This window comes from Colius striatus, chromosome 3, assembly GCF_028858725.1.
Source record: "Colius striatus isolate bColStr4 chromosome 3, bColStr4.1.hap1, whole genome shotgun sequence".
Taxonomy (NCBI): domain Eukaryota; kingdom Metazoa; phylum Chordata; class Aves; order Coliiformes; family Coliidae; genus Colius; species Colius striatus.
This window is the reverse complement of record NC_084761.1, coordinates 15231579-15245544: the sequence shown is the minus strand read 5'-3', so window position 1 is coordinate 15245544 and position 13966 is coordinate 15231579. Positions and strand designations below refer to the sequence as shown.

The 13966-nt window shown below is 55.5% G+C and overlaps 1 protein-coding gene across 1 annotated transcript; it reads right to left on the bottom strand.

The window, feature by feature from the left end:
* Window positions 1–2895: 2895 nt before the first annotated feature.
* Window positions 2896–12388, bottom strand: NT5M (5',3'-nucleotidase, mitochondrial). The gene is made up of 5 exons (XM_010204759.2): window positions 11600–12388; window positions 8213–8313; window positions 7666–7726; window positions 7167–7281; window positions 2896–6341 (listed from the first exon to the last, which is right to left on the bottom strand). Exons 1-5 carry the CDS (start codon window positions 11861–11863, stop codon window positions 6184–6186), a joined length of 699 nt encoding a protein of 232 aa, XP_010203061.2. The 5' UTR covers window positions 11864–12388; the 3' UTR covers window positions 2896–6183.
* Window positions 12389–13966: the final 1578 nt, after the last annotated feature.

The window sequence follows — 13966 nt, the reverse complement described above, 5'->3', positions numbered from 1 at the left end:
CTGCTGGGGCAAGCAAAGCTTTATTGCTCTCTGGAGAGTGCATTACTTAAGTCTTTGTGCACAAATAGAGAAGCAAAGCACATTAGTCCTGCCAGAAGTGAAACAATATCATGGTGCTAAGGAGAAGGGGAGGGTGAGAGGAAGTCACCAGAAACCTCCCCTGTTCCTCCTGCCCCTGGCATCATGCTCCAGCTTCAGGGTCAGTAGGAGGAATAAAAGCAAAGTAGCAGTCCTGAGTCCTGGGGGATTTCAGGCTCATAGGGACAAGATGAACAGACTCAGTCCTAACAGAGCTGTGGGGTCCCGGGGGGGAGTGGGGACAGTGTCAAGCAGGGAGACATGGAGGAGGAGGGGGCTGCTCTGAGTTGCTGGAGGTCTGCAGCCTGTGTGGGGGGTATTTTCTATATAGACCCCCCGGTTCCTTGTTAGCCCACAAGTTTGTCATGCTTCTGCCCATCTCATTCTCTGTCCTGGTGGGGGCTCAGCTGCTGCCCGGGGCCAGCCCAGCCACATCCACAGTGCCTGTGGCTGCAACTGCTGTCTTGGTACCCGGTGAGGTTCCAGTTGGCCCCAGGTAAGCTGTGCCCCTCAGCTGCGGTGCCCAGCGAGAGGGATGCAGCGGGCATCGGGAGCTGGGACTGGGCTGGGCAGGAGGGCTGGGAGCTGGGATGGGGCTGGGCAGGAGGGCTGGGAGCCGGGACCGGGCTGGGCAGGAGGGCTGGGAGCTGGGATGGGGCTGGGCAGGAGGGCATCGGGAGCTGGGATGGGGCTGTGCAGGAGGGCTGGGAGCCGGCACCGCGCTGGGCAGGAGGGCTGGGAGCTGGCGAGGGGCCCGGCCCCGTGGCCGGAGGAGCCGGGTCCCGCTCTGCGGCTGCTGCGCGCTCCCACACGCGATCGCAGAGTCCCCTCTAGCGGATGTTTCTGCTGCATCGACTCGGTTGTTGTGCCCACGCAGCGCGGGCAGCGCTGGGCTCCGGCCCCGGGCCCCGGCTGACCCCGAGGCACCGTCCTGCTCCTTCCCCGACACCGGGCAGCGCCGCCGAGGCGAAGCCCCGTCCGGCCGCCGCCGTGGGCTGCGCCTCCGCTGCCTCCGCTCCGTCCTCTCCTGCGCATTTGGGTGACTCATCCCCTGCCCTGGCTTCGTCCCACACCACCCGTGGCCCTTGCGTCAGGGCTGGTCCCAGCCGGCCCCTGCAGCCCTGGCTCTCCCCCTTCTCCCAGCTCTGCACCGGCTAGGAGTTATTTGGGCATTGGCCAGCGTGAGAAAAAGCTAATGAACAGCTTCTGAGGAATCCAGGCACAGGTCCTGCAAGCTCAGTCCAGCTTGGACTGAACTGGTCCCCTCTGGGGGTGAATTCCCTAAGGAGGAGTGGGTGCTCCCACCCTCACCCCGCTCCCTGCAGCTGAGGGTGCACACGGTGACTGTGCTGGCTGTGAAGGGGGTCCCAAACCTCCTAGGACTTTTCTAGTAAGCTTGAGCAATGCCATGTACAAATTAGAGATGGCATCTTTGCTTTTGACATCCTTTCCTGCACGGTCAGCAGTGCTGCTCTGGGCCACTTTCCCCCGCAGCCCCTGGCTATGGGAAGGCTGCAAAGGCTCCCACTGGCACCAGCCCCAGTATCAGGGCCAGCTCCAGGTCCCCACCACGTCCTTCCTCCTCCTCTCCACCTCTGCCTGCCTTGGGAACTGTGCTTGTCACCTGAAAGATATGTGATGTCTGCAACCTGAGGCTTCCCAAGGGGAAAAAAAAGGGCACATAGAAAGCATGGAGCAGCAGATGAAGCTGCAGACCTGCAGGTCAGCTGCATGCCAGCATTTCATGAGGCTCCACCAGCTCTCTCCAGGCTGGTGGGGATGTGGCTGGTCCCTTTGCCTTGCAACATCTTTTACTGGGAAACACACAGCCCTGGTCCCAGTGCCACCATCTGGCAGCCCCAGCTCAGAGCTGAGCTGGTGTGAAACCTGCTGCCTCTGTTCCTATGCCAGGGAAAGGGCAGCATCTCCTCAGAAAGCTTCTCCAGGACTTCCAGCACAGGGTGAGGATGTTGAGAGAGGAAACAGGAGCCCAATGCTTATTACCAGGCTTTGCAGGCAGCCCCCAAAAAGCAGCTGCAAGGACAGAGAGGTGCTCGTTGCCCAAACCAGCCCCAGGGCAGCTTTATGGGCACCTCAGCAGCATCTTGGGGGGCACATACCCAGCCCAGGCTGTGCTGTGTGAGCTGGCAGATTAATTGCCCTGTTCCCATGCTGGTCAGGAGCCCTTGGCACCTCAAGCTCATGGATGTGATCCTGCTCACACCCCATGTTGTGTCCTGGAGTCACACCAGTGTGAGAAGCACACATCCCAGCCCCGGTGCAAACGCCTTAGCCTCCCTGACAGCTCACAGTGTGCTGGGGCAGGTCACTGCTCCCCACAGGGCACAGGCAGGCCCACAAACACACTTCTCAAGCACAAGCTATAGCACAGACCATATTTTTCCTTGCCATAGCAACTAGGCAGGGGCTGAGCTGTGGCAGGATTGGACTCGCCAGTGAACAGGCTAATTTAACCTCTGAGTGCTTCCAACTGTCTAATGCAGTGCTCTGAGCTAAAAGAGACAAATCAAGCTGTCTTTAAAGCTGCACATGGTATGGAGTTAGTGCTGCACTGAATATCAGGGGGAAAAAACCAACTCCCACGCTTTGCCCCAGCACCGGTGCTCATTTCCTCCATGCTGTGCTGATCCTGGCTACTGTGCTCAGGGCAAGGAGGGCCTGGGATGGGCCACTGCCTCGCGGCAGCATTCCTCCCCAGAAGCTGAACCAGCCCACAGCCACAGACAAGCTACAAAATCCCAGAGAGAGTCAGCCCACGACAGCTCCAGCCCCTTTTATTGCTTCTGCTCTTGTGGCCCAACGGGAGACACACTTTACAGCTTTATTTATTACAAAAGGTCTCTAGGAAACTGACTGCTGCCTAAACCCCCCCTTTTGCTTCCCACAGAGACTCTGTCTAAGGGGTAATGACACTGCTGGGGGCTGGTTACAGGCTTTGGGGGCACAGGAACTTGCCCAAGCCTACAGGTGAACCCCTCGCTGTCCCCACGCAGAGGGCAGAGCCACGGGTGGGAAACTACAAACCCCAAACTCCGTTTCCAGGAAGCTAGATGCCAATAAAACCCAGTGTTTATTGCAGTGCTCCTCATTGGCCTCAGTTTTATAGATGTACATTAAAAAGTAAAAGCTTTGTGCGTCTCAGCTGGCCACAGAAGGGCTTCAACACTGGAAAGGCCAATCTGTTGGGTGATGAAGAGCCACCTCCCAGCTCCGAGCTCAGCGGGTGCAAACAGGCCAGCTACCTGCTCAGGAGTTGTGTGTGTTGAGTCAGAGCCTCATGCATGAGAAACCCCAGCTCTTCTTTCAAGTATATTTGGCATGAAGCCTCATGGTCTCTCCAGTATCATATGTCCCACCGAGAGGGAAAGACCTGCTGGTGGCCAGAGTCCAGCTCAGTCTCAGGGGAAGGTGGCTGGTTTGGGCAGCTGCCCTAACAACATGCTAGCTCCAGTTTTGGTGTTGCAAATGGGCTGCAAAAAGACTCCAGAGTTTGGGCAACTCATGTTTAAATGGTGCTGTTGGGTTTGGTGCTGCAGAGCCCAGAGGTATATAATGCTCAGCAGCTGTGGTGGCTGCCCACAGTGCTCACACACTGTCCCAGCTCCCTGCCTGCAAACCCCTGACCAAGGCAGCTCCCAAACTCACCCCCAGGCCAAATCCACGGCCCAGAGAAGCACCCAGTGGTTTGAACAATTAAAATCAACCCCAAAGATCCTTGTGGTATGTGGTATCCTCTCACCACCATAGGCCAGCCACCACTGTCCTTATGCACTCGTTCCATGCTGAGACAGGGCAGCTTTCAGAAAGGCCCCAGATGGCCTCAGCCCTTGCCCCGTAGCAGCCAGGGAAGGCAACAGTTCCGAAGTACCGGCTCAGAAGCCCCTCCAGGTCCTGGACATAGCTGGGTGTTGGCTGCTGCTGCTGAATTAAGCTATTTGTTAGCTGTGTGGCTTTGAGCTCCCAGTTTTTGCTGACAAGGAGGCCCAGAGGAGGGAGGAGAAGCAAGCCAAAGGCATGAGCAAGTTGCATGGAGTGGCTAACCCCGGCCAAGCCCTGGCTACCACCCCCAGCCATGGGGCTATGTGTTCCACTGGGGAATTTTACTCTGGCAGTCATCAAGTCCTTGGGGCCAGGAGAGCAGGAGAATGCAGTGGGATCCTGGCTGGCATGGGGGCAGGCAGGAGTGGGGCTGCAGCAGTGTCAGCACTGACACACACCAGCCCTGACGTACATCCCTGGAGCTTTGCAGGGCCAGCTCCCGCTTGTGCTGGCCAGGCTGTGTCTGCCTTACAGCAGTGCCATAGGCAGGAATGGGTGCTGGTTCACCCCAGCACTCTTCTATGGGGCTGGGTGGAGGAGCAGCAGCAGCAGCGGCTGCTTTCCGGTGCTGCTGCTGGTGGCAGCCGGGTTGCTGCAGCTCAAGGCTGGGCTGATGCGGGCTTGGGGAGGCAGAACAAGCCAGGCAGGTGACGAGGCTGTGGCACAGCTATGCAGAAAGCATCCTTCTTGGAGCTGCCCCTTGGCGCAAATGTTCCCTCTGCAGTGCCCAGCTGCAGGTTCTCTGCAGTGCTGACCACTCCTGGAACCCAGTAGCCCCAGCACAGTTGGCTGGCAGTGGTAGCTGGCACAGATAGCACACATGCTGCAGCCTCTTTGCACTGGCCCAGCCCCCAAAACCTTGCTGCAGGAGTCCTGGCATGAGGCAAGCGAGGCTGGCTGCACGCTCCATCCCCAGACATCCAAAGCTGGGACACCACCTACATATGCAGCCATGGCAATCCTCCACCAATGCAACCCTCAGCCTATCCTTTGGACACACATGGTGCCTCTGCTTTACCCACTCTCAGCAATGGCATAGCTCGTCCACCCACTCTGCTTCTCCATCAGCTCCTGATGGCTCTGCAGAGAAGGCTTCGGGATGCTCTGTGGCATGGACAGTCCCAGCGCCTGACCTTAGTGGGACACAGCACCCAGGACCTCTGCATGGAAGGAAGATGCCTGTTGGACACACACTCAGAGCATTCTGGGCAGGATGATGTCAGGTACTACCAGGAGGAGGGAGATGGGATGATTTCATCATACAGCCTGCATGTGCAGACCTTCCTGGCTTTGAAACCCAAGGAGCTGCTGTCCGATAACCAGCTGGCAGGGTGAGCCCTGAGCTCCTGCAGTAGCTGCCCAGCTCTCAGGAAGGGCTGGCACTGCCACTAACTGCTCGCTGCCCCAGAGATGTCCTGAACAAGCTGTGCGTGAGTGATGAGCAGGAGGGAAAAGAGTCCACCTCTTCAACCCAAACCAGCTCTAATGTCCCACCTCTGAAGCTGTGGCAGCTTTCAGGGATGAAGACAAGCAGGGAACCCTCCCACCAGCTGCAGGACAGCTACAGCTCAGGTGTGAGCACGTCAGGGCTCTCTCCTCATGCCCACATCCATGGGAGAAGTGGTACTGTCCTCATGTCCCATTGCAGGGACTCTTCCTGCAGGGAAGCATGTCCTGTTGCATCAGCTGCAAAGAACAGCACAGCTGAGCTAATGCAGGAAGCCTGGGCAGCATCTGTCTGCTCCCCTTGCCCTTCCAATCCCTCTCCCTCCCAGACCACGCACAGGCCAGGAGGTAATATCCTCAGGCAACCCCTCAGTAGGAAGCCCTGTGGGGCAACACACACCACCCGCATGACCCCTGACTGCAATGCAGAGAGGAGGGTGCAGAGCTGGTCTGTGCCATGCAGTGCACCAGGCAAGGGCAGTGACACACTGAGGGTGACTCTGCCCATCAGAAACACCGGAGTGGCTTCACAGGGGATGCAGATGCAACACAGAGGCCCCAGGAGCCAGTGGGAAATGCCCCCCAGCCAGGCTGTTGTGTCCATGAGGCCAGTCATGCTGCTGGTCCCTCGTGGCATAGACAGGCTGGAGTCTGCTCTGTGGGTGTGGGTGGCCTTCCTGCTTCAGCTCACCCTCATCTCCCTCTCCGCTGCAGGGACAGCATCTGTCTGTCTGTCCATCTGTGCTTTCAGCCTTCAGCAGGACTCTGCAGGGACCTGATGGGTGGCCACAGCCCCAGGTGGCTGTGGGAAGCTGGTGTTTAGGTGGCCTGGCCGGGTGGCAGCCGTTTGCTGTCCAGAATGGCCCTCCAGTCATCGGTCCAGGACTGCAGCCTCCGGCTGGGTGGCTTCAGCTGCAGGTGCTTGTTGTGGCACGCCGTGAAGAGCACGTGCTCCCAGCTGGGATTCAGCTCAGCCCCTGAAAAGCAAGGAGAGAGGTCGGCCCTCTGGACAATCACTCCACAAGACACAGAGGTTGCCCTTACTCCAATATGAGGAGCCTGCAGATATAAACCACTAACAAGAGCCAGCAACATGCCCTCATGGCCAAGAAGGCCAATGGCATCCTGGAGTGTATTAGAAGGGCTGTGGGCAGTAGGTCGAGAGAGGTTCTCCTCCCCCTCGTGAGACCACATCTGGAATACTGTGTCCAGTTCTGGGTCCCTCAGTTCAAGAAGGACAGGGAGCTGCTGGAGAGAGCTCAGCACAGGGCCACAAAGACGATGGAGTGGAGCATCTCCCTTCTAATGAAAGGCTGAGGGCGCTGTGGCTCTTCAGCTTTGAGGAGACTGAGGGGTGACCTCATTAATGTTTACAAATATGTAAAGGGCGGGTGTCAGGAGGATGGAGCCAGGCTGTTCTCAGTGATGTCCAATGATAGGACAAGGGGCAACAGGTGTAAGCTGGAACATGAGAGATCCCAAAGAAACACAAGGAGGAATTTCTTCACTGTGAGGGTGAGGGAGCACTGGCACAGGCTGCCCAGATGGGTTGTGGAGTCTCCTTCTCTGGGGACATTCAAACCCACCTGGAGGAGTTCCTGTGTGACCTGCTCTAGGTGGTCCTGCTCTGGCAGGGGGGTTGGACTGGATGATCTTTTGAGGTCCCTTCCAACCCTTGAGATTCTGTGGTTCTGTGAAGAGCCTGATTGGGGGGGAGGGACCAGTACAGATCACCCCTGGATGCTGTGCACTTGTTGGGGCTGCCTCCAACCACCACTCCCACTACCCCACACCTCCCTCACCTGTTATATCAGGTCTGTCATCTATAAGCAGGTCAGCAGAAACCACTGTCTTATCTCGTGTCAAAACGATCTGCTCGAGAAACTCGGGCCCGAAGTGCTTCTCCACCCAGGCGTACTGCACGGAAAGAGGCGAGTGGTGAGCACCAGCAGGGCTGATGGATGGGGCAGGAGCTGCTCAGCGAGCAGCAGCACATAGCACAAGCACTGACCCTCACACAGGGAGGACATCTCTCTCAGGTAAGTTCATTAGTGGGAAGTATCGGCTGCTGCTTTTAAAGCCAAGAAGCTTTTGACATAGTGATGAAATATTAAGACCAAGCGTCTCAGCACATGCAAACGGCAGAGCTCAGCCAACAGCAGAGTCTGAAAAGGCACTTAGGAACAAACCTGGTGGAGAAGGGAAATGTCACTGCTGTTTTAGAGCTGGCATGCAAGCATCAGGTGGCTTTTGCTGGGCAGCGTGGTACGGGAGTGGGAGATGGGATTCAGACCTGCTCACCTTCTCGTAAGGGCAGTAGCGGTACTTCTTGATTGGGCTTGTGCAGATGAACACATCGGTGCTGCCATGGAGAGAACAAAAAGGACAGTGTGTCACTCGGTGGTCAAACATGATCAGACTCTGCTCCCCCTTGAGATACACTTGGCTGCCCCTGCAAGACCCCACTCCATGCCTGAGCTGGCAGGCATCCCCCAAAGCAGACCCCTTGCCACACGCAGATCAAGCTGGGTGATCTAAGACTTTAATCCCCCATCTTACAGGATCCCACCCCCAGGACATAAACCCACACCTGCAGCACAAGCACATCCCCCTTCTCACCACCCTTGCTGGGAGCAGAGAGCTGAAGGGAAGGGACTGCACACAGCTCATTTTCTTGGCAACTGCTCCAGGAGTCTGAGCCTGCTCTTTCCTCCCATGCCCAGTGGGCCAGGAGATATTTTTAATGCTGATGTTGTACTCAGCACTTTTTCCAGAAGGCAAATGAACCTGCAAAGACACTGCTGCTCCCTATTCCATCCCCAAATACCATGGGCAGGTTCCTACTCACTCTGCCAAATTTGCCATTTGCTTCACAGCTTCCACAGCCCCAGGGAGTGGGTCCAGCTCAATGAAGAAGTTTTTGGATTCCCAGATGCTGATGGCTTTCTCCTGTGAGTGAAAGACTGTGGTTACTGCAAAGGGCTTCTTGCTACTCTCTTCCTTGCACGTGCATCTTCCCCACCCTTGGCTAGACAGAGGATGGTCACAGTGGTGGGACACACTGGTGGAGTGACAGAAAGGTGGAAGTGCTAGCTCCAGTATCCTCCTGCTAACCCACCTTGCCTCTGTGGCCATCTCTAATCCCCACCTGACAACTTGCCCCCATCTTGTACAATTTAGGTTGCAGATCCTCTGGAGCAGGCTTGGGTTTGCTTGTGCAGCCCCAGACACAGAAAGCACAGCACATTCCTTCAGGCAAAACACTAAACTGAACCAAATCCCATGTCTGTGTCCAGAGGGGCACTTCCAGGCTGATGTGGCCTGGTAGCCCTGCAGTAATGTGATGCTGTTCAGCTCCAGGTTCTGTCTGGCCGATGTGTCTCAATCAGATCACTTAAAATAGCTGCCAGGCTGCTCTCAAAGGAAAAAGTACATTATAGGATGAAACGTGTGTCAGGATGAATGCAGACGGTCCTCCTCAGGGCAAGGTCTACTAGAGAGGATCTGATAGACTGCCTGAGTGAGGTCTACCAGGTAAATGCAGCACCTCCAGGCAAGGATTTGAAACACTTCACATCCAAGTCAGCAGCTGGGATGCACTGGTATGGCACAAAGGGAGAGCAGAGAGACCCCAGGGAGCAAAACGGTGGGAGGGGGGCAGAGTCCAGGGGCTACCTGCAGTGAGTCCAGCACAGCTCTAAGGAACAGCATCCCTTGTGCTCCCTCCAACAGGTAACAGCTTCTCAGCTGCAAGCAAAGCAAGTACTTCCCACAGATCCTTGGGGAGGAGAGTCTAGGAGTGCTGAGACATCACTGTGGAAACAGCCCTGTCCTGGTGTTGCAACGCAGCCAAGCAGCTGCAGCTGGGAGAAGTTTTGAAGGGAGCCCTGCTCTGAAAGACCAATCACAAAAGGCACTTTAAGCCCATCCTGGCCTTGAATGGCATGGAAGAACCAGTAGAGGATCAGAGTAGGAGAGAACATCCCCAGTGATGGTTATGCTGGTTCTTACAGCTCATAGCAACAAACAGGCTGGTTGGGCACTCCAGCTACAACTGCAGCTCCCTCCTGCCTGAGGAGTAGGAATCTGGTGGGTAAGCACCATGTTTTCCTTTACTACACTTGTAGTAAAGGGGGTGGTGGCAGGAAAAGGGGGGAAGAAAGCAGGCAACTGTAAGCAACTGGGGCTTTGCTGGGAACTCCAGCCTCAGGGCAGCAACAGGCCAGAGGAAACGCAGGGCTCACATCACATTCTGCTTCATCGCGGCTGCACACCTTGCCCGCTCTCAGGGAGAGGAATCCATGAACCCACTGAATATTTTATCACTAAGCATTTAACATCACATGCCAGAATCAAACGCTGCATTTCTCAAAAAGAACCCCATTTAACGTGAGAAGATCAGACATCCAACTTAAAAGGAAACACTACTCAGATCAACGGCTGCGCTCTTCCCTTTTGCCTGAGCAGTAGCAGATGTTGGTGGTTCAGAGGAGGGAAGAAAAGCCTTCTTCATACATGTCCAAAATGAAACACGCTGATTCAGTGCAATAGAGACAGTAGAAATGCCTCCTGGCACCAGGACATTAACGCCTACCCTAAGAGTTTGCCATGGGGCCAGGCAAACATTGAAACTCCAGTTGCTCTGCCTCAGGCCAGTGAGCGATGCTGCTTTATTTTTAAGATACTGACTGTAGTTGCACAAGAGACATCTGAGGAGCGTGGCCTGATGCAGCAAAGCACTTCAAACTGCACTCAAGTGTTTTCTCACAGCCAAAGGACTTCCGTAGCTCCTCTGCCTCCACTTATGTCAAAAAGCATTTTGCAATCAAGCTCCAAATCAAGCTCATCTCGAAGAAAAGACCCGCTCGGCTCCCAGTGCCAGAGTAACTCCCTGCGGCACCGCAGCCAGCACGCTGCCCAGCAGATGGAAAAACCCCATCATGGCCCAGGCTGGACAGACCCTTCATTTCCTTCTTCTCTCTCCCCACGAGCAATCTCTCTCCCCATCCTTCCAGGTCTGCATGCCCAGTGTATTGCTGAGTTGTTCTCCCTTTCAGAGCTGGGACCTTCCACTCGTTGGACTCTTTGGCTCCTATTTTCTGGTCTCCTACAGCAGGTCAATAGTGCTTCTGATGGGGTGGGACTGGACCAGCCCATGTGCCCATAGCCATGGAGCAGTGCCTACTGTCCTCATCCCTGGTCAACAACCATGGGTGAAATCAGGGCCGCTCTGAGGTCAGTCTGTGGATTTTTTGCTACTTGTTCAGCCCAAGGTTTTGGTGGTTTTGCGTGATGACTGCAGACACAAGATGAGCTCACTTCATTTAACACATCCAAAGTAGTTAAGATCAAGGTAAAAATAAAAAAAGTCAGCATGCATTAACCCTGCCAAACTTTCAGCATCTGCCTTACTGCATGAATGATGTCCTCCACTTCCCCTTCACCAGCCCCAACGAGAGAGGACATGTTAGTCCTTCAGCTTGTCAAGCTGTTGAGGACTGGCAGTGGGAAAGCCCCTAATGTTATCGACACTCCCTTCCTTGTAGCCATCATATCACTAACTACAAGATATCTTATTTGCTGCAACACCTTTCAACTAGTGCAACTGCAATCCACAGATGAGAACACAGACATCCCATAGAGATGGGGATTGTGTAGAGGCAGAAACTCTCTGAAGCACTCAGCCCTTCAATGAGTGATAAGGCACAACATGAAATGAGCTTCTGCTTTTAGGCGTTAATTATTAAAATGAATGCATTTCATTTTCAGGCACAGGAGGGCTTGGGGTTGTTTCGATTTTAAGTAAGCCTCCACAGGAAGCATCAATTGCATGGTTTGCTCTCAACTTCTCCCATCCCTCATGTTGCTGTTGATTGCTAAATAGTCCCCCCAGGAACACTATCAACCCATGCAGTATCAATCCAGCTATGCAATTTGGGGTCTTTTAAAACTGATGTTCCGAAAGATTTCCTTTCCTTGCGTCTATCTCCATCCATGCACACGGGGAGAAAAACAAACCAACAAAAACCCAAAGACAGCTGTGCATGAAAAATGCTGGATTTCTGGTCTGGAGGCCCTCCTGTAGCTGTGTTTTTGTCAGGAGCTCTGGTCAGCAGCTACAGCCCTCCCCAGCGCAGCACCCAGGAGCTGGAGGCCAGTGGGTCCCGCGAGGCCGGAGCCACAGCTCCACGGCGCAAAGGAACCACGCGCAGAGCCGGGGGAAGCACAGACTCACACTCAGCTCGGGTCCCAGGCGCCCGTATTGCTCCGACACCCAGAAGCCCCTCCGGTCCTCCAGGGCAATGTAGGGCTTGTTGGGGTACCTGGCCCTGAACTTCTTGAGGAAGCCTCCCTCGAAGTCAGCCAGCACCCCGTCCATGTCCACCAGCACCCGCAGAGCCCTGCGAGACCCCGCGGCGGGGCTGGCCCCCCTGCCCAGCCCTCCGAAGGGGCCGCAGCGCCGAGGACGCAGATGCAAGAAGCTGCTCAGCAAAATCATGGCAGAGGGAGGGGACTCGGGGCAGGGGATGGGGTCTCTCCGCGGGGTGGGGTGGGGGGGCTTTTATTTCAAGCACGCACCCTGCAAGAAGGTGGCCCTGGCAAGCACAGCTCCTTGCAGCAGAAGGAAAAAGCGAGGGAGATGCGAAGGGGATGCAATGGGGAGCAGAGGGGCTGCGAGGGGGGTGCGGTGCGGATGCAAAGGCCCGTCCTTGCCCCAAGCGCCTCCTTCCCCTCCCCACCCCATCCCTCCCTTGCAGCGACCGCGGAGCAGGCAGCGGCGGGAGATGGTGCGGGGGACCCGCAGCCGCCCGGTGCACGGCGGTGCGCTCGCCCCGACCCGGCAGTGCAAAGCCCAGTTCCTCTTCCCGGTGCCTGACCGAGCCCGGAGCGGCGGCACCGCCTTAAAGCGGCACAAACGCCCTGCGACAGCGCGGCTCCGACGCGCCTCTCGCCTGCTGTAAGCCTGCCCTGGCCGCGCTCCCCGGAGCGGGGGTTCGGCGGGGCACCGACCCCAGAGGCAAACCCACCCCCTGCCTCAGTTTCGCCGTCTCTCGGCCTCGGGGGCACCCTACGCCCCCACTCCTTCCCTGCTTTCCTGCCGGGGACCTTCTCTCCCCTTCCCCCCACGCTCCTGCCTGGAGCAGGTGGTGGGTACATTTTGGGGGTACATGTGCATAGTTGGGGTGTATATGTAATGCAGTGATTTTTGTCGGTAAGCCTTGACATAAAATACGCCTGTTTCTACCCATTAGTGGGGAGAGGGCACAGTGTGCCCAGGATCTCCCTCGATGTGGCACAGCTCTGTACCCCCAGGTGAGCTGAACACTTAAAAGATGATACCTGGACCCAAAAGCAAGCGCTGACAGCACACCATGGTCTCTGTGTTCTGACACAGGATCAAAGATCGCTCTGGTCAAAAACCACTGTGGGGATTAAAGCTGCTAAAGAAGGGGGAGGCCTCCGAGCGTGACTAACAAGATTAGGCAACCACTGAGCTGGGAAAGAAAAGATGCTGGTCGATGGCAATAATACGGCTTTAGCGGGTCCAAAATATGTCATCTTTCAATTTCAGCATGCTCTCCAGTGGAATACATTGTCCTTGATTCACAAAAAGGGCATCTGAGCCATAGCGATCAGGTGATTCGGGGAAGGTCACAGCATGAAGGAAGCAGCAGAGTGGGCAGCCAGGCTGGCCACGTCAGGAAGCAGAGCAGTGAGGTGAGGAGGGAAAACGCGTGACGTTTTCAGGTTTATGTTCTCCTTTCACTTGCCCCAGGGCCGTGCTGCTCATTGCAAGCATTGATAGGGGGCTGATACCGTAAAAGCTGGCCTAGGAAAACTCTCTAAGACTCAGGTTTGGAGTTTTAGAAAGTAGGGATTCTTCATTCCGGCATCAGAGGATAGTTCCTCCTATTACGCATCCCGTATGGTGCATCAGGCAATGTCTATATTACCCTGGGACATACATATGCATTACTTCTATAAGGATGTGTATGTATATTCATTATTTTCTCAGAGTTATTTATGTATTTATGTATGCCCCTTCGGGCATGCGCTCTGAATCACAAAGAGGGTCGTTGTGGTTGTTTAGGACCTTTTGGTGGTGGTTGTCTTGATGTTCAGAGCCTGTGCATGGTCAAGTTCATAGAACTCATTTCTTCTTTTTCACAGTTAGCCGTCCTGGACCACAAAGTTCCCATATTTTACTTTGTCCCTCAGTCTGCCTCAACATCAGCATCGCAGATGTCTCAAGATAGTTCACACCTGTATCCTATACATCTTTAAGATAGCTGAAGCTAGCACAAGTTAAACCTATATAATTATAGCGCTTTAAGCTTTCCCCTTTCAGACCGTATACCTCAGGATTTCGGCACAACTTGCACGTTCCTGACTAAGCAGCGAAAGGAGCCATCCAGCTCTCTGTAACAGGCACAGCGGTTTGCTACTTCGCGGTTTCTCTGACGGACCCCCAGCAGCTCGGCGCTGCGTTACTTCGCGGCCTTGGCGGGATGGAAAATAACCTGTATACGTGAACCAAAGCAGCCGGAATAAAGCGAGCAGGCCCCTGCTTCCCTGACGTCAGGGCGAACACGGCAAGGCA